The sequence below is a fragment of the Saprolegnia diclina genome (assembly GCF_000281045.1).
Source record: "Saprolegnia diclina VS20 unplaced genomic scaffold supercont1.12, whole genome shotgun sequence".
Lineage (NCBI taxonomy): Eukaryota > Oomycota > Saprolegniomycetes > Saprolegniales > Saprolegniaceae > Saprolegnia > Saprolegnia diclina.
In genome coordinates this window covers 3,735-19,909 of record NW_008246079.1, presented here as the reverse complement: position 1 = coordinate 19,909, position 16,175 = coordinate 3,735, and the positions used below count along the sequence as shown (strand labels likewise).

The following is a 16,175-nucleotide window of genomic DNA, read 5'->3' as shown; positions in this document are numbered from 1 at the left end:
ACTGAGCCAGCTTCGATCGAAGTTTCGACGTCTTCGATGCTAATACTGGCCGTTGATTGGTGCGCTTCCAATCTCGGCCAAGATCTGACCTTTTCGGAAAATCCGAACAAGCTTGAGATTCACCAACTGGCCATGGACACCACGCTCATGGAAGAGGAGCTCATGGCGCAGCGCGACGTGGCCAAGCTCATCGTGCACGAGCTGCGGTCGGAGGTCGAGGCCTACAAGGCGCGCGTGCGCACAATGGAGCGGCGTCTCGAGCTCTCCGAGACCAAGCGGATCCAGGTCACAGCGGTCGCTCGGCGAGCCAAGGCCAAGATCGCGGCTCATGAGCGATCGACCTACCACGAGATCCTGCTGCTGCTGCTGGGTGGTATCATTGGGGGCTTTTTTGGATGGTGCTTGGGCCTCGTCGTGCTTGTCTTGGACGGCCCGCCGGCCTTAGCCTTCCTCCTCATGGGCCCGAGCCTCGCATGCGGCGTTATCCTCGGCGTCGCCTGCCTCGTCGCGCACCGCAAGCGCCATGAGTGGCGACAAGAGACGAACGCGATGGCGCAGTCCACCAAACACCTCCGCCCTACCTCCCACCGCATCGTGCACCGCGACGCGCCGCTGTGGCGCAGCACACTACAGACCGCTATGCAGTTGACGCGTAGCGTTATCTCGTACTTCTACAATGGCCACGCGTAGCCCTCCATCTTTTAACTTAATGGTGCGTCGACTAGATACACGAGAGGATATGTTACGCGTTTACAAGGACGACGGGAGGACGCAGCCCCACGCGCCCGTCGGGATCTTGGCGCACGTCGTGTTGACCGCGAGCGCGCAGTCGGTGCCGCTCACGTAGCTCGGCAGGTGCGAGTGGCAGTCAGCCGAGGCAACGGCGCCGGCAACTGGGCACTTGATGCCCGCCGGCAAGAGTCCGTCGCCGCTGCAGATGGGCCCTTCAATGCAATACGTGGCGTCGCCACGAACGCTCACGGGCGTGCAACCGGTCACAGGCGGCAGCGTAATGACGGGCGTCGTCGTCGTGTTGGTGCCCGGCGCCGTCGTGACGTTGGAGGGCGCGGACGTTGTGGCGTTGGGCGTGAGCGTCGGGCACCCGTAGGCGGCGACGACGCTGTAGTGGCCGGTGCTGTCCTTGCAGCAGTACTGCGGCATGGACTGCCAGTCCCAGAGGAGGTACGGGCTGCCGTTGCAGCAGCCAGAGTGCGCGGGGTTGTAGCACGTCGAGGGCACGCCGGCGTTCGTGTAGCAAATGGCCATGTTGGGCGAGCAGAACGACGTCGTCGTCGGCGCCGGCGTCGTGGGCGCGGCGGTGGGCGAGTCGCCAGCGACGACGGCAGCGAGGAGGGCTAGCGAGATGAGTTGCATGGTGTAGTGTCTGGCAAATCGGAGAATGAGCAGCAGCGGCAGGCTGGCCGCACTGCAGCAGCTGTATGCACATGGACGTGGTGCCGAAAATATTGACGCGCATTCCACCCTCCCGACGACAAAGAACAAGGACCACGGGAATTGAAGCAGCACCAGTATTCTCAGCAGCAATAAGAACTTATCCTACCTGACCCACGCCCTGCAGGACGGTGCGATGGAGAGAAGGCTTCACGATTCTAGATTCGCGATCACCTTTGCTCCGTGCATGCGATGCGGCCAGAAGGTGGGCGCACGACGCAGCTTCAACGGCGGAATGGCAGATGCGCAACTGAGGTCACTCACGAGTGCAACCCAACGCGGCTTGAAGCACCAGCCCCTTCTCCTGACTCTGCGCGCGTTTATAACACGATCGACTAAGTTATACGCCACGACGGCGTCTGTACTATGTGGCTACATCTAGGCTGGCGCCAGGAGAACCCAGTAGAGGACCGAGACGAGCGTAAAGACGACCGAGACGACAGTGATCCAGAAGGTGAGCCAGCGCTGGACGCGGCGAGGCAGCACTTGGTCGACGAGCCAGCGGCAGCCGCGACCGCCCATGCGACAGAGCTTCCCGACCTGATCCCAGCGGTTGGTCGCAACAACGGCGGTATTGTCGGTCGAGGCAAAGAGTGGCTGGCGCGGCCGGCGCGACCGGAGCCCGGCGTCTTCTTGCACCGGCCTGCGCTGGGCAAAGTACGTCGAGGGCGCTTTGATGGCGGGCGACCCTTTCGCGAGCATCATGCGACTCTGGAAGCTCTTGGGCGCTTGCTGCCGGCGCGGCGTCTGGTACATGAGCTCCTGCGTCCGGAACTTGGGTGTCGGCGCCGCATGCGACTGCCGAGCGTGGTACGCCGAGAGCGTCTGGGCAAGCAGCGACTGCGGCAGCTCGCGCAGGATATCGTGGATGATGTGCTTTGAGATCGCACCCAAGTAGCTCTCGGCGAGGAGCGTCGCGCTCATCTTCATCTCGTGGCGCTGGAAATCAAAGAGCGCGCTAAGCGCCTTGAAGCCAGCCACGCGGATCGTCGTGTTATCGTCTTCGATGCAGGCGGAGAGGACCTGGAAGATCTCCTCGTGGTACGGGGCGATCTCGGCCGTTTGCCACTGGTCGCAGATCGTGGGCACTTGCAGCGCAAAGTGATAGGCGTACAATACATTGTCTACGCGGCCCATGAGCTCCATGAACAGCTACGTGGAAGTACCTTGATGCGACCTGAAGCGCGCGTCTGGGATCGTCACGACGGGCTGCAGCGCATAGGACGTATGCTGCGTCCACTGCGTCACGCACTCCTTGGCGTGGAACGCCACGTTGCGCGCGCTGTGGCCACAGAGGACGAAGATGTCACTGATGAGCGCATCGGCAGTCGGTCGCAACATCTCGCCGCAGCAGACGGACAGGGCGCGGAGGAGGTCGCAGACCGACGCGAGCACTTGTGGGTTGGTATTGTCGAGCTGCAGAAAGACCGTGTCCTAATGCGCACCATGAGAGCGACCTCTTCCGACGCACCACGGATGGCGGTGTACCGCGATGAGGTTGAATTCGTGGATGCACTTGTCGGTGTCGAGCTGACCGAGGCTGTGCAGCTCCATCACCGTATCGCTGACGTTGCTGAGGGCCTTGACGACCGTCGCCGCGGGCGTGTGGTGGCTCATCAGCGTGCGCTCGCATATGCTCATCTAGCAGCCTCCATCATGAGACCATCGACCTCTCGCCGCATGGAGCTATGTCTACCTTGTCCTTCAGCCGCTGCATCGGAGCGCGCATCGTCGCTGCCGTCGAATTGGAATTTTCAAATCGACAAAGCGAAGTTCGAAGTGAGATCGACCATCGCACTTAGACGAGAATTTATCGAAGCTCGAAGATTGAATATAGTGTAGTTGGAGGGAAGGGATCACAGTCTTTTACGCAAAGTAATCTAGCAGGCGCGATCCACACCATGGTTCCACACGCTGCTTCTTCCCAAAGCGTGAGATGGCTCGATAGCAAACCGGCGACAGAAATGTACAGAGTCGCCTCGTCGGCGACAGTCCCCAGCTTTGCTTTGTCGGCCGCTTCATAACACCAATTCGGCTCACTGAAATAGTATACAATGTGCTTGTTTATTTTATTCCTGTCTCATTCCAAGATACTTTTTACCCTGCGTAATCAATTTCGTTCCGTCAATCAACCAATCCCGTGCGCCGTCGTAGTTCGAAGCTGGAGGGATCATTTACGCTTGTATGATAAAGACACGAAGTTCGAAGCTCGAGACCCAGTCTCGCAGCTCTGTTGAATTTGGCGTTGAGCATGATGGCCGAGGAGTACGAAGAGGTGCAAGCCAACAGCCCGTCCGAGGAGGTCATCCTTGGCATCCGCGAGGGTAGCAACCCGCTCAGCCCAACGCGCCGCAAGCATCTCGCGCCGCTCGATCCGCCGCCCATGGTTCCGACCGCGGACACGCCTGGCTCGTCGCCCAAGGTGAGTGGCCGCCGGGACGATGTGCGCTGGCGCGCCGGCTGGCAGCTCACGTACGAGACGCTCTACCTGACGAGCACGCGCCATGGCCAGCGCATCAACCTCGCCATCATGGTGCTAACGATCGTGAGTGTCACGGTCGCCGTGCTCGACAGCGTCCGCTCGATCCGCGAGTCGTTCGACAACACGCTGCTCTTCCTCGAGATCCTCTTTACGCTTCTCTTCTCGGTCGAGTACGTTCTGCGCGTACTCTGCTTGCGCCAGCCGCGCGAGTACGCCAAGAGCCCGCTCGGCGTCGTGGACCTCGTCTCGATCCTTCCGACGTACTTGGTCGTCTTCGTTCCGACAGCGCGCCCGCTCGTGCACCTTGCCGTGCTTCGCGTCTTTCGCATCCTCCGGTACCCTCTTCCACCTCCGCACCTCCAGTGGCATTGCTCTCGTAGGGTCTTTCGCATCCTCAAGCTCGCGCGCTTCCTCGAAGCGGCGGCGACTTTGGCCGACAACATCCACACCAACAAGCGCCGCATCGCCGTCTTCCTCTGCGCAACCTTTACAATGATCCTTGTGATCGGATGCGCCATGTATCTCATCGAAGGTCCTTGTCATGGCAGAAGGGAACGGCTCCTCATACTGCGTAGGCGAGCGCCACGGCTACTCGAACATCCCCGTGAGCATGTACTGGACGGTGGTGACGCTCACGACCGTCGGGTACGGCGACATTACGCCGCAGACGGTGCCCGGCAAGATGCTCGCGACGCTCGTCATGTTTTCGGGTTCTCCGAATCTCTGCCAGAGAATCTCTGGTTTCACCTTCGAGCTTAGGCTACGGCCTCATCGCGTGCCCCCTCGTGCTCAACGCGACGCCGTCGACCGTCTCGCTCACCGACATGGGCTTCCGTGTCCTGCACTGTCAAACGCCCAACTGCCGGCCGTTCATGAACCTCCACCAGGACGACGCCAAGTTTTGCCGGCGCTGCGGCCACGAGCTCGCCGAGAGCTAAGAACTTGCATAAATCTTAGGCAATGTTGGAAAAGTCGAGCGTCTCTAGCCTCGACAGCAGCGGCGCGTCGTCCAAGACGCTCTCGTCAGAGCTCGAGAGAAGGGTCAAGAGGCGGTCGGCTTGGTACGGCTCGAGCTACTCGACACCGTTGGGCACTCGGACAGAAGCAAATACTTACGTTGTAATCGGCGACCACTTGGCTGACGAGCGCGGGCACATCGCTGTCGGCGTACACGTCCAGCGTGTGGATAAGCGTCGGCGAAATGTGGACTTGTACACGGACACAGTCGTCGTCGTTGCCATCGTCTGTGGACGCCGTTGCCTCGCGCTGCCACTGACTGGGCTGGTGCCGGCGAACGGTCGTCGGTGAGACGTCCTTTGGCGTCGACTACGTAGCGGGTTCGTAGGAGCCAATATGAGGTCGATATCCGCACCGAGGTCAAGTGGAACGGCTGCGGCACCGTTGTGCGGCCATCTTCGGAGCGAAACTTGGTCACGTCCAAGTGCAGGGCGATGGGCGACTCGCCTTTGGCCTTGCGCCACGCTCGCTCGGCGTGGCCGCGGCGCAGCGACTGCACGGCCTTCTCAAAGCCATCGATATGCTTCTACATCCTCACGCCTCACTATCCACACGCATTTGGTGCTGTCGCACCGGAGGCGGCAGCGCAAGGAAGGCTTGCAGTCGGGCGGCGGCACTCGGGCTCTCGGGGCGCGTGCATTCGCGCTCGACCTGCGCTTGCTTGGCCAGTCGCGCCGCGTGGACGCGCTCGTCGCGCTCGCGCCTTTGCTCGAGGCCTTGCTCGTACAGGCGTTGGGCCGCGACGTCTGGTGGGCGCACCTGAATCAACCGTCATTTCGGGTCCTTTTTTCGGAAATCCGCCAACCTCGATCGGCGGCTGCCGCAAGTCGGGAGCAAACGTGCACTCGGCCTCCTCGCGCGCTCGCTTCTCGTCGCGCAGCCACTGCAACTTGGCCTCGAGCTCGCGCTGGCGGGCGATGGTCGGGTCGGGTTTCGTGGCGGACACGAGATGGCCGTGCATCGAATACGTGCCTGTCCCTGGTGTGCCGTGTTTGGGTGACAACTCGTCGTCACTCGTGCGCTTGGCGTGGCGGTCTCGAGCGAGGTAGTGCTGCCGCAGCTGCTTTTGCGCGCCCCGCAGCTCTAGTCACGACGTGAACCACCGCTGTCCATCGTCCACGTCCACACCGCCAGGCGCGAGGATGATGCGGAAGAGCCACTCTTTGAGCGCGCGCACCGTCGTGACTGATGCCTGAAGGTGCTGCCACAGCGTGTTCTCTGGTGTCGCCAGTGCCAGCGGCAACACGCCTCGAGCACTCTCGTGAATGCCAAGTCGATACGAAAAACAAGTACTACCAAAGTAGCCAAACACGTGCAGAAGGTGGTCGCTCGAGAGGGTCGCGTCGTCGCTGGGTTCGCCCGGCACGAGACTCAAGAGCACGTCGACTTCCCGAAGCAGTCGCTTTTTGTAGACCTTGAGTGACGCTGGGTTCATGCGCGGAGTTGCCAGTTGCTGTGCCTTCTACGCCTCAAGGTCAGACTGCGTTTCCGTCTCGTTTTCTGTACGTGCTGCAGCTGGCTCTGGAGCGTCGCGCGCTTCTCATCTGTGGCCTTGGCTTGGTCGTACAGCTCGACACAGACGTCGCCGTGGCGCTTGAGGTTGGACCTAAGTACACGGTTGGCAGCGCCTCCATTTGCGACGATGCGGTACTTGTTGATTTTCGGTCGAAAGAACGCCTGGCCTGTCTCGGCGTCGATGGTCTCGCGCCGCGCTCGCTGCTGGTCGTGCTCTCGCCGATGCAGCGCGTGGTCAGCGAGGAGTCGGTTGACGCAAGCTCGTGGTGACGTGGCGTCCCACCCGTTCTGTTTGAGAATCCGCTTGGTGCCTTTGGCCAGCGATGGCGGCGGCGGCAGCGCCTCTTTGGCCGCCGCATCGGCTTGGGCTTGTTTCTCGTCAAGCGTTTGTTGGGTTTTCTGGCGACGCGACGCAATGTCCCCCTGCATGCGCGTCACGAATGCCTCGAGGCGCTTGGACGCGCTATGGCAGAGTTCAACGCGGGGTTATTCTCGAGGGTGGTACCGCGCACTGGGCCGCGCTGGTGTCTCTGGTGAAAGTTGACGCCGGGGTCGCTGGTACACCATTGCCTGCAGCCAAGACGACTCGTGCGCCTTGGCCTGCCAGTGACATGAGTCTCCAACTTGCTTGAACGTAACCTACCTTGCACGCAGCCAGCGCGGCGGCTGCCTCATCGTCCGCCCCGCCCAAGAGGAGCGACGTTACGACGCGCCATCTACGCCCTGTCAAGACTTGGTGCTCGGATTTGGTCACATACCGGTGCGCGAGGTCTCGGTAGAGAGCACAAAAAGGCTGGTTCGCGGCGCACCAATGCTGCAAGACTTCGTAGAGCCGACTCGGCGACAGTTCCGACTTCTCGAGCCTCGCGCCGTCCCAGTCTGCTTGGGACACAAGGTACGGAAACACCCGCGTTTGCTGCAGCAATCCTAGTAGTGACTCCGATGTCGCGCCCTCAGCCGTCTACGCTTGCTATAAAGTTATGGCGACTTTTCTCGCAGGTAGGACCTGCTGTAGGCAGTGGTAGATATCGAGGACGTGCTTTCGTGTCGCGACGTCGGCCTAAAAACATGATGATGAGCTTGTTGCTAAATCTTAGTGCTACGAACCACAGTTGCTTCAACGTCGCCATCGTCCACGCACACCTACGTCGGTTGAGTTTGCTTCCAAGCAACAGCAGTGGTACATTGACATGACAAATTGAGTCGAACAGCGGTCCCCATTCTTTCTCGTCGCTCGGTGCCGTAGTCTCAATGCGTGGCAGTGGCGCCGTAATCGATGGCAAAATGGCGGGCTCGTCGTCGTAGACCGCTGCAGGTGTCACGTGCACCGTCGCAGGAGACGCTTCTGGGGCAATATCACAGGGCGCGTCACCCACCAGTGCACAGGGCGCGTCAACCACCAGTGTTGCACTTTTGGGCGCCGTCACGACAAGCGGCTTGGTCGCAACGAGCGTCAAGAGGTCGAGCACCTGTGCCGAGTCTTCGTCGTCACTGAATGTCACGTCGTCATCGGACGGGAAGTCTTCGAACTCCATCGATGTTATATAGATAGCAGCCGTTATGCTCGTCAATCGCTTGCGAATTTAGCGCATCGCGTTCAACAATGCGTGCACCAGTAGTACTTGCTAACGACGTTAGTGATTAATTTGAGATTTGTCGGCCTTTTGCCGTGTCGACCACAGAAACCCGATCGCCTCGAGGTCGCTGTACTTGTCTTTTGCAATCACATTCTTGCGCATGCGGAAGTTGCGCACTGCGGCCCCGAGCTTGAGACCCCACGTGTTTGGCGGCCATTCGGGGCTCTCGGACGGGACCTGGAAGATCTGCGGCACGTTCACGTGGCCGTGCAGCTCGCGAAACGCATTGAGCGCGTCGAGCTTATCGGTCCAGCTGTACTTGTTGGCTGCCCAGACAAACCCAATCGCCTCCAGCTGCGCGCGCTGGTCTTTCCGGATTGCCATGGCGCCTGTCCGCATGTTGTGGACGATCTCGCCGAGCGGAAGCCCCCACGTGTGCGAAGGCCAGCGTGGATCATCGCTGGGTACCGTAAAGGCTTGCGGCACGTTGGTGTGGCCGTGCAACTCGCGGTACGTCTTGAACGCCCGCATGCGCCACTGCCACTTGAACTCGCTGAGGTCCCAGACAAAGCCGATGGCGTCAAGCGCGGCAACGACACCCGGCTTGAGAAGGCCGCGCTTATGAGACGAGCGGTAGAACGACACGTTGATCGTCGTGCCTTGCACGTCGCTGGGCCACGGCGGGCATGTCGGCACGGCGAAGCGCGATGGCATCTTGGTGAATTCACGGTGCGTCTGCTGCTCGCTCTGGAAGAGCCGAGCGAGGTCGACGAAGCGCTCTGGGCGTAGCTTCGTGGGGCCCGACGTGGCGGCGCCGCGGGTTAGCCACGGCCGGCTCGCGATCTGAAGCCTCGCCAGCAGCATCAAGATGATCCAACCACTGAACCGGCACTGGCCAATGGGCCAATCGCTATAGAGACCTTCTAAATTCGATTTACAATTCATTATAAAAGGGTTTACGTGGCAGCCTGCACGCGCAGCTCGGTGGCCGTGGGACAAGGACGGAGGGTTTCAGCGTGGCTTTCGTTGCTGGTTCCAATCGTTGATGGAGATGTGCGTCATGCGAATCTACAGCCACGCAGCGCCAATGCGACAAATCAGTTCTGCGCCATCAGTTCTGATGGAGACAGCAAGTCGAAATTGAAAGGGAAAACGATGGTTCATTTTACAAACCAACGATACCCGGATCTATCGCTCCGTTGGCCGGATGGGCGTCGGGAATCTCGCAGCGACGAATGTCACAAGCAGCAGTGGCACAGCAGATGCGGACGCGCGGACAGCAGAGGCGCCAAGACGCCGCGACGTCATCCGCCAATTGCGCGTTCCGTAGACAGAGATAGCGCAGAGACGGACACGCCGCGGCCACATGCCACCAGCGCGCGTCGTCAAATAGAACATTGCGCAGCGCGAGTCGGCGCAAGCGCTTACAGCGCGGGAGGACGCGGACAAGTGCCTCCGCCAGGTTCGGGTCTTTGGCGCCCGTGCACGTGAGGACGAGCTCGTCCAGAACCGGAAGACGCAGGATCGCGGTTGCCAACGCCGACAGCATCGCTGGTTCGAGGTATGCGTACCCTACCTGGAGGGTGTGGAGGACCGGGAGCACCACGTGACTGTTGAGGAGGCTCGTCGTGACGCCCCACGCGTGGAACCCAGTCTTGCTTCGCAGCGAGAGGCGCCGCAGCGGCAGCGGCGTTGGGTGACCGAAATACGCGGCAGCGATTGCACTTTCGTCCTCGAGGCTGAGCTCCCGCAGCTTCTTGAGGGAGCGCAAGGCGCCGCCGATGGAAGATGCCATGAATGGTACGCGCGGCTGGACATTGCCGAGACTCATGCTGGAAAGATGACCGCGATGTATCCATCGCGCGAGCGCCATGACCATTGCGTCGGGTACCGCCGGGAGCGAGCGCCCGCGCAGCGCAATGGTGCGAATCCGAGGGTTCGCGTTGATGCTCTCGGCGAGGACGAGCAGCGACGCCATGTCCGTCCAGTGCTCAAAGCTCAAACAAACGCATGTGAGTCGAGGCGCCGTCGCAACCCAGCGCGCTACCGCGATGAGATGCGCTGGCGAGCTGCCAGCAGCGAGCCGCAGTGTCAGTGTCGAGACCCGATCCCCTTGCCAGAGCGCCGCTTCCGAGGCCGCGACCTCGTAGTCCACGGTAATGACCTCCGATACGTTCACAAGGCACCTCTGGGCATCGCTCAGTCGTCCGTCGAGCTGCAAGTGGCCAAAGAACCCGATGACTTTGGTCGCCAGTGCGACTTCGTCAGCCGTCACGAGTGCCGCATACCGCACCGACGGCCACAAGCTGGCGATCGGCACTGTCTGGGCGAGCAAGACAAGGTTGCACAGCGGCGCGGGTAGATGCGCGCGAGGCGATAGGCGCAGGAGCGCCGACAGATCATCCGCGCTGGCCACGAAGCGCGCTATGGCGGCGAGCAGCTCTGGCGACTCGGCCAGCACCCGTTGTGCCATCTGGGAAATCACAGACTCATGATTTTCACAAATATTTCACACACTTCGCACACATAATATTTGGTCTTTGTAAACGTGATAAACGTGGTAAATACGACCCTCGCGTGGTTTTTACGTGAGTTCTAGAGAAAGGACGCCCGCTCCGACGTGCAATGATCCAGCGTTCCCATGTGGTAGGCGTCGAGGTTGCCGTCGATCCAGCACGGCCCGTTCGTCGTCGTGCAGCACACGCGGACACCACCGATACATTTTATGCTGTCTTGAAGCAAGCACCCTTTCAGGCAGAGGTAACGCAGGCAGGAGCCCGTTGCGGGCAGCGTCGAGTGTGGCCACCATAGACCCCGGAGGGCGACGCGGTGCAAGCTCTGGCAGTGGGCTAGTACGGGGACAAGACTTGAGACCAGAGCCATGTCGCGGACGTGCAGCGACTCGAGCTTGAGCTCGTCCAGCGCTCGGACGAGAGGTAGCGCACGCACGAGAGCGCCGCACGCAAGCTCTTGTAGCACTTCGTACGCAACGTCGATGGACGTCAGCGCCAACATGCTCGGGCACGAGGTGAAGACCGCAGCCAAGGCGCTGTCTGCTGCGTCGTGGATGTGCAGCTTGAGGCGCGTCAAGTTGGCGTGTACGAGGGCTGCAGCGCACCCATTCGGCAGGCCGCTGTCCGTCAGCGCCAACTCGACGAGCGTGCTGGGCAAGGGCGCCGCAAGATAAGCCGTCGCAAGCTCTGGGACATGCGTGAACTCGAGCGACCGCAGCGAGGTGCAGGCATGCAGTGCACGGGCGAGGACGAGCACGTCAGGCCCGTCGCCAGTGACGACCTCGGCCAGACTCACGCGCGTCGCCTGATTTCTTCGCAGCCAGTCGACAAGGCGCGCAATCCAATGCGGCGGCAGCGCGTCGGGGCCGACGTTGTGCAGCGAGATGTCGCCGATGCGGCGGGAAAAAATCGACTGCGAGAGACGCTCTTCGATGGGTCCGAGACCGCTGTAATAGGCGAGCTGCACGCTGCGCAAGCGCGGCGCCGTCGCCATCCACGCAGCGACCGACGCCACGTCATCGACGTTATCACTGGAAGCAAGAATGAGCGCGCACTCGACAAGTCGCGCGCCTGTCCACGCAGCGGCGTCGGCCATGGACGCGAGGAAGGTGCACGCGAGGGACGGCGCGGACGCTGCGAGCCGATTACATGTCTTGGGCCATTCGTCGAGGCACAGCGTCGAGCTCCCATGCTGCAGGAGCGTCGTCGCCAGCGATACTTCGAACGATGACGTTAGCGCCGAGGCTCGAAGTCGCGGCCAGAGGTGGGGCAGCGCGATGGTCTGCGCTAATCGCGCGAGATGCCGGAACGCGATGGAGAGGTCGGTGGACGGGACGAGTTGGAGGAAGGCACCGAGGGCATACGGGCAGCGCACGTAAGCAGCGATGTGCTGAACGACATCCGCCGAGGTGAGGGCGACGAGCGCCGATCGAGTCATTTCGAGTTTTGGCGTTGCGTCATAGGCGCACGCTGTGACCAACAGCGACGCTGCAAAGACGCCACGTATTTGACTCGGTTTTAGTAAACTAGATCTGCGACACCCGGTGCATGGACATGGCGAAGACGGGCTTCAAGATTCACGCGAACGGGCAAGGACTCGTGTACGTGACGCGCTCACCGGACGCGGGGTGCTGCAGTGTGATCGTCGACGCGTGCAGGTGGAGGCGGCCAATCGGCTTGTCCTCGCCGTTTGCGTCCAGGTGGTAGAGCGAGTCGCCAACGATCGGGCACCCGCGGCTCCAGAGGTGCACGCGCAGCTGGTGCGTCCGGCCCGTGACAGGGTTGAGCTGCACGAGTGACGTGTCGGAGGACGAAAAGAGCTGCTCGTAGTGCGTTTCCGCGGCCTTGCCATCGTCCGCGACCACCTGCTTGATGCGGTGGGTCGGGTCCGGCCCCAGACGCGCGTGGATGTCGCCGGAAACCGGGTCCAAGGCGCCGTGGATCAGCGCATGGTACTGCTTCTGCACGGTTTTCTCGCGGAATTGGCGGTTGAGGTGCACCGCGGCCTCGCGCGTGAGGGCGACGACGAGCAGCCCCGACGTCTCGTAGTCAAGTCGGTGCACCATGCGCACCTACACGATTCTAGCAACATGCGCATACTCGCAAAAAGCTACCTGCGGATATTTGCGCTTGAGGAGCGAGTGGATCGACGTCGGGTGGTCGACGCCGTCGACGGAGCAGACGTTCGGCGGTTTGTCGACCACGAGGATCGCTGCGTCCGCGTGCAGCACGCGAATGCTCGGGTCCAGCTCGACATCCAATACGGACGGCTGCGCTTGCCGTGTAAAGAACACGAGGCGCGACGTCGCTGGGTCAACACGGAGCGCCACGACGTCGGACGCCTGGCCTTCCAGCAGCACCATCGCTGTTGAGCGCACGAGATCGGCGACATCGGACAGCGTCAACGCCGGCGCTAACACTTTGGCATAGAAGAGGCGCACAGCAACATCGCTCGAATACTGCGTCGTGCCCACGGTGCTATCGTCGGTCGGCAGCAGGTCGCGGCCCTTGGCGCTGAGGACACGGAGCGGAAGAAAGGCCGATGCGTCCAGGCCAGGCGTCTACGCGTTGTGAGTCGCAAGCTGGATGCGCAGAGACGTACGATGCTGGCGAGCGTCTCGAGCGCCTGCGTGAGGAGGGCCCGGACAATGACCTCGGCGCCGGTCTCGCTTGCTTGGCGCTTGCGCTTCATGGCTTTTTATCCGGACAATGCCGTGTGCGGTGCCACTGAGGAAATCCTTAAATACGGCATATGCCATGTAAAAGCGCTACATGATGCCGCAAATAGTGCAATTCGGCATCACTTTGGATACGAGTTTCGAGCGCTGTGGGCCGCGCACGACGGTGCAACTTGGTGCTCCGTGCTATATAAAGCAAACTTTATCACTCTACGACGTATGAGCCATTTTGTATTCTGACTGACGTTGGCCATGACTTCGCAATCGGGAACGCACCGCGGTAGCTTGCGTGTTATTAGCCACGTTATCCGGATATCCGGTGCAGCATCGCCAGGCCGCGCGATCGATCACGTTGCGTTCGAAAACGAAATGTCCAAGACTTGGCACATAGATAGAGGACGCTGTGCCGAACACAGCATGCGAAGCTGCGTTGACGTGCGAGGCGTACAGCGGTAGCAAGATGCGCGCCAAGCTAATATCATAGTGCCACCTTGGAGGCACAACGCACGCCAAATTGAGATCGTAGTGACTTCTCAGCAGCACGACGCACGCCATACTAAGATCGTAGTGCTATCTTAACGGCAGGACCTCACGACACCGACGCCGCTTGCCAACAACATCGCGTTTGAAATGGAATACCTCAAAGTTGGCACAGTGGTAGAAGCCGAGGAAATTTACCGACCAGCCTCTTTGTAGAGCAGCATGGAAGAGCAGAGCAGGAGGTTTGTCGATCCGAAATCGAGATTTTTGCAACCTTCTCCAATCGCTGTGATATTTTCAGGGACGCTTTCTCTAGCTCGAGAGAGGCTGTATGCGGACGCATGTGGCTATCAAAGGCCTGCAAGTATTTGTTTTGAAACTCGCCAACAATTGCTGTTTTATTCCAACATAAATCAGCTAGATATTCAACGCGAGCCAATACATGATGCTTTGAGCCTTTATAATTCTAGACAGACTTGTCCTTGGCCACTGAAATGATCCCAGCGTTCTGGCTCCGCGCATAGAGCGTGGTATCGAAAATGCCATTTTATTCAAATCAATTCGTTGAAAAATCACCCAGTGCCCAACAATGCCGCAAATCAGCACGTTCAACCTCTCTCCATCACTAGCGACTTGTAGTGGGCCGTTGAAAATAATCCCAGCATTCTTCAACATTTTCTACATTTTGGCCATGCACCGCTACGGCGGGCGTCATGGAAAATGACATATGAGCAGAGAAAATATTATATTCTCCTTGTCGTAGCGCTCGTTCCCGTGAGTAACGGCAAGGCCGTCGTTGCGAACGTTTTACGTCCCTGGCATCTCTGTGTGGTTCGGTGATTACAAAGACACGTGTCTTGCCTCCGTCAGTACAACGTAGAGCGTGTCAGCCATGGAGGACAAATAAGATGAAAGGCTCGGCATGGCGATGGATTCGAGTGCAGCGCGCGACAGCCGGCGCGACCAGCCGCATGCAAGCTTCGCGCCGAGACACGAGTCGCGCGTCGACGCCCGAGATGTACGTAGAGTGTGGCGGCAGTGACGAGCGCGCGACCCGCCGTAGGTCGAATGCGGCCGTAGCGCTGGCCGATCTGGACGCGCAAGCGTATGATGCCGTGGCGCTCACGATGCTAGATATCGTGGCGTCGCTCTCAGCGTCGTCGCAGGTCTTGGGAACTTGTACGAGCGCATCTCGGAGGCGGTCGTGTGGCCGACGCGCGAGAGGCCGTCGAAAAATTTGGCCAGGGCTCCGCCCTAGGGCCGCATCGGTGGCTCGTCACGGATGCTGTAGCTGCGCCACGCCTACATCAACGTTGCATGAGCCCGCGGCCCGAGGCCTGCGCACGGCTTGCCACATACATGCTGGCGGTCCTGCGCGACGATGGCCCACGCAAATTTGAAATGGGGCAAGAACACTGATGATTGGCTAGGATATAGTGTGCATTTTTATACACTGAAATACTGTACGGCGCAGACAGGCCTCATTAGGCTGCTCATTACGGGGCATATCGCAGGCGCGATGCCTTCCTCGGCCACATGCAACACGCTCTCCAGCATCAACAAAACAAGATGGCGTCCTCAGTTTCCGCGATTTCAACCTATTTTCAATCGAAATATCGTACCGCGTTTTGGGAAAACCGACGCTCTGCAGTTTGAGTTTGGTGTGAGCGCCCAAGCAACGGCGCGGCCCAACAAACGGGCCACACATCGGGTTAAGATCCATAGCCAACTGTGGCATCCAGAATTGGGGTCCTTGGAGCTTTCAAACCCCGCGATTTCATGTAGAGTAATTGAGCAATTGTGCCACCACCTCAAAAAATGAAAAATGGATTTATGCGTGATTACGCCACGTTCAGCGTCGGAAACGACATGTACGCCGTTCAGTGAGTGTGTAGAGAGGCCTACATATCTCCTGCGTGAGGTTGGCGAGTCTGTGGGCTGCGCTCGTTATTGTGGAAGCGGATACGCACACTATATAAGACGTAGTCTTGTGATTGGCTATAAAGAATTTAAAATCGAGCCAATAGAAACACCCATGTCTGTTGAGTTTCGAATCGACTCCGACACGGCCCGCAAAGCTGGCCCACAATGCTACCGAGTAGCACGACAGCACCGCGTTCGGGAGATTACTTCAGTGACCATGAGCAATGGCCACAGCTGCGAAGTATCGTCCCGCTCATTGCCGAGCTCACGGACAAGGCTGCGTCGACGACGGGCGGCGTCCAGGAGGCCAACCTTGACGTGCTTGTTGCGATTCTCACCCGCGTCGGCGCCAAGGTCTCGGCGTTGACAGTGCACGCAGTAGAAGACACCCTTCGCGGCCTCGTCGTCACGGACGACGACCTCCTGCGTGTGCGCGCGGGCAACGGCCTTGCCCACGCGGTCTCGCTCAGCAGCGAAGAACATGGTGTCGCGATGGTTGAGAAGCTCGTGCAGCCGTCGACGGAGCTCTAAACGCTTC

The 16,175-nt window shown here is 60.1% G+C and overlaps 10 protein-coding genes across 10 annotated transcripts; 3 read left to right on the top strand and 7 right to left on the bottom strand.

The window, feature by feature from the left end:
* Nucleotides 1-132: 132 nt before the first annotated feature.
* SDRG_04713 (hypothetical protein) lies at nucleotides 133-690 on the top strand (the record flags this gene model as incomplete). Its single annotated transcript, XM_008610394.1, has 1 exon — nucleotides 133-690. One exon carries the CDS (start codon nucleotides 133-135, stop codon nucleotides 688-690), a length of 558 nt encoding a protein of 185 aa, XP_008608616.1.
* SDRG_04712 (hypothetical protein) lies at nucleotides 513-1,693 on the bottom strand. Its single transcript, XM_008610393.1, has one exon. It carries the CDS (start codon nucleotides 1,372-1,374, stop codon nucleotides 751-753), a length of 624 nt encoding a protein of 207 aa, XP_008608615.1. The 5' UTR covers nucleotides 1,375-1,693; the 3' UTR covers nucleotides 513-750.
* Nucleotides 1,694-1,767: 74 nt separating this feature from the next.
* On the bottom strand, nucleotides 1,768-3,225 carry SDRG_04711 (hypothetical protein). The gene is made up of 4 exons (XM_008610392.1): nucleotides 3,149-3,225; nucleotides 2,941-3,093; nucleotides 2,619-2,886; nucleotides 1,768-2,576 (listed from the first exon to the last, which is right to left on the bottom strand). Exons 1-4 carry the CDS (start codon nucleotides 3,179-3,181, stop codon nucleotides 1,831-1,833), a joined length of 1,200 nt encoding a protein of 399 aa, XP_008608614.1. The 5' UTR covers nucleotides 3,182-3,225; the 3' UTR covers nucleotides 1,768-1,830.
* A 478-nt stretch (nucleotides 3,226-3,703) lies between these two features.
* Nucleotides 3,704-4,872, top strand: SDRG_04710 (hypothetical protein; the record flags this gene model as incomplete). Its single annotated transcript, XM_008610391.1, has 4 exons — nucleotides 3,704-4,269; nucleotides 4,315-4,466; nucleotides 4,510-4,644; nucleotides 4,694-4,872. The coding sequence occupies 4 exons, from the start codon at nucleotides 3,704-3,706 to the stop codon at nucleotides 4,870-4,872; spliced, it is 1,032 nt and encodes a 343-aa protein (XP_008608613.1).
* Nucleotides 4,873-4,887: 15 nt separating this feature from the next.
* Nucleotides 4,888-8,001, bottom strand: SDRG_04709 (hypothetical protein; the record flags this gene model as incomplete). Its single annotated transcript, XM_008610390.1, has 15 exons — nucleotides 4,888-5,007; nucleotides 5,051-5,260; nucleotides 5,307-5,477; nucleotides 5,525-5,710; nucleotides 5,757-6,034; nucleotides 6,080-6,199; nucleotides 6,248-6,413; nucleotides 6,458-6,557; nucleotides 6,603-6,929; nucleotides 6,972-7,066; nucleotides 7,110-7,182; nucleotides 7,225-7,427; nucleotides 7,473-7,526; nucleotides 7,577-7,609; nucleotides 7,651-8,001. The coding sequence occupies 15 exons, from the start codon at nucleotides 7,999-8,001 to the stop codon at nucleotides 4,888-4,890; spliced, it is 2,487 nt and encodes an 828-aa protein (XP_008608612.1).
* Nucleotides 8,002-8,071: 70 nt separating this feature from the next.
* On the bottom strand, nucleotides 8,072-8,929 carry SDRG_04708 (hypothetical protein). The gene has a single exon (XM_008610389.1). It carries the CDS (start codon nucleotides 8,905-8,907, stop codon nucleotides 8,101-8,103), a length of 807 nt encoding a protein of 268 aa, XP_008608611.1. The 5' UTR covers nucleotides 8,908-8,929; the 3' UTR covers nucleotides 8,072-8,100.
* A 254-nt stretch (nucleotides 8,930-9,183) lies between these two features.
* On the bottom strand, nucleotides 9,184-10,521 carry SDRG_04707 (hypothetical protein). Its single transcript, XM_008610388.1, has one exon. It carries the CDS (start codon nucleotides 10,514-10,516, stop codon nucleotides 9,209-9,211), a length of 1,308 nt encoding a protein of 435 aa, XP_008608610.1. The 5' UTR covers nucleotides 10,517-10,521; the 3' UTR covers nucleotides 9,184-9,208.
* A 117-nt stretch (nucleotides 10,522-10,638) lies between these two features.
* Nucleotides 10,639-11,994, bottom strand: SDRG_04706 (hypothetical protein; the record flags this gene model as incomplete). The annotated part of the gene is made up of 1 exon (XM_008610387.1): nucleotides 10,639-11,994. The coding sequence occupies one exon, from the start codon at nucleotides 11,992-11,994 to the stop codon at nucleotides 10,639-10,641; it is 1,356 nt and encodes a 451-aa protein (XP_008608609.1).
* A 139-nt stretch (nucleotides 11,995-12,133) lies between these two features.
* Nucleotides 12,134-13,248, bottom strand: SDRG_04705 (hypothetical protein; the record flags this gene model as incomplete). Its single annotated transcript, XM_008610386.1, has 3 exons — nucleotides 12,134-12,628; nucleotides 12,671-13,117; nucleotides 13,159-13,248. The coding sequence occupies 3 exons, from the start codon at nucleotides 13,246-13,248 to the stop codon at nucleotides 12,134-12,136; spliced, it is 1,032 nt and encodes a 343-aa protein (XP_008608608.1).
* Nucleotides 13,249-14,629: 1,381 nt separating this feature from the next.
* Nucleotides 14,630-16,168, top strand: SDRG_04704 (hypothetical protein; the record flags this gene model as incomplete). Its single annotated transcript, XM_008610385.1, has 2 exons — nucleotides 14,630-14,880; nucleotides 15,872-16,168. Exons 1-2 carry the CDS (start codon nucleotides 14,686-14,688, stop codon nucleotides 16,166-16,168), a joined length of 492 nt encoding a protein of 163 aa, XP_008608607.1. The 5' UTR covers nucleotides 14,630-14,685.
* Nucleotides 16,169-16,175: the final 7 nt, after the last annotated feature.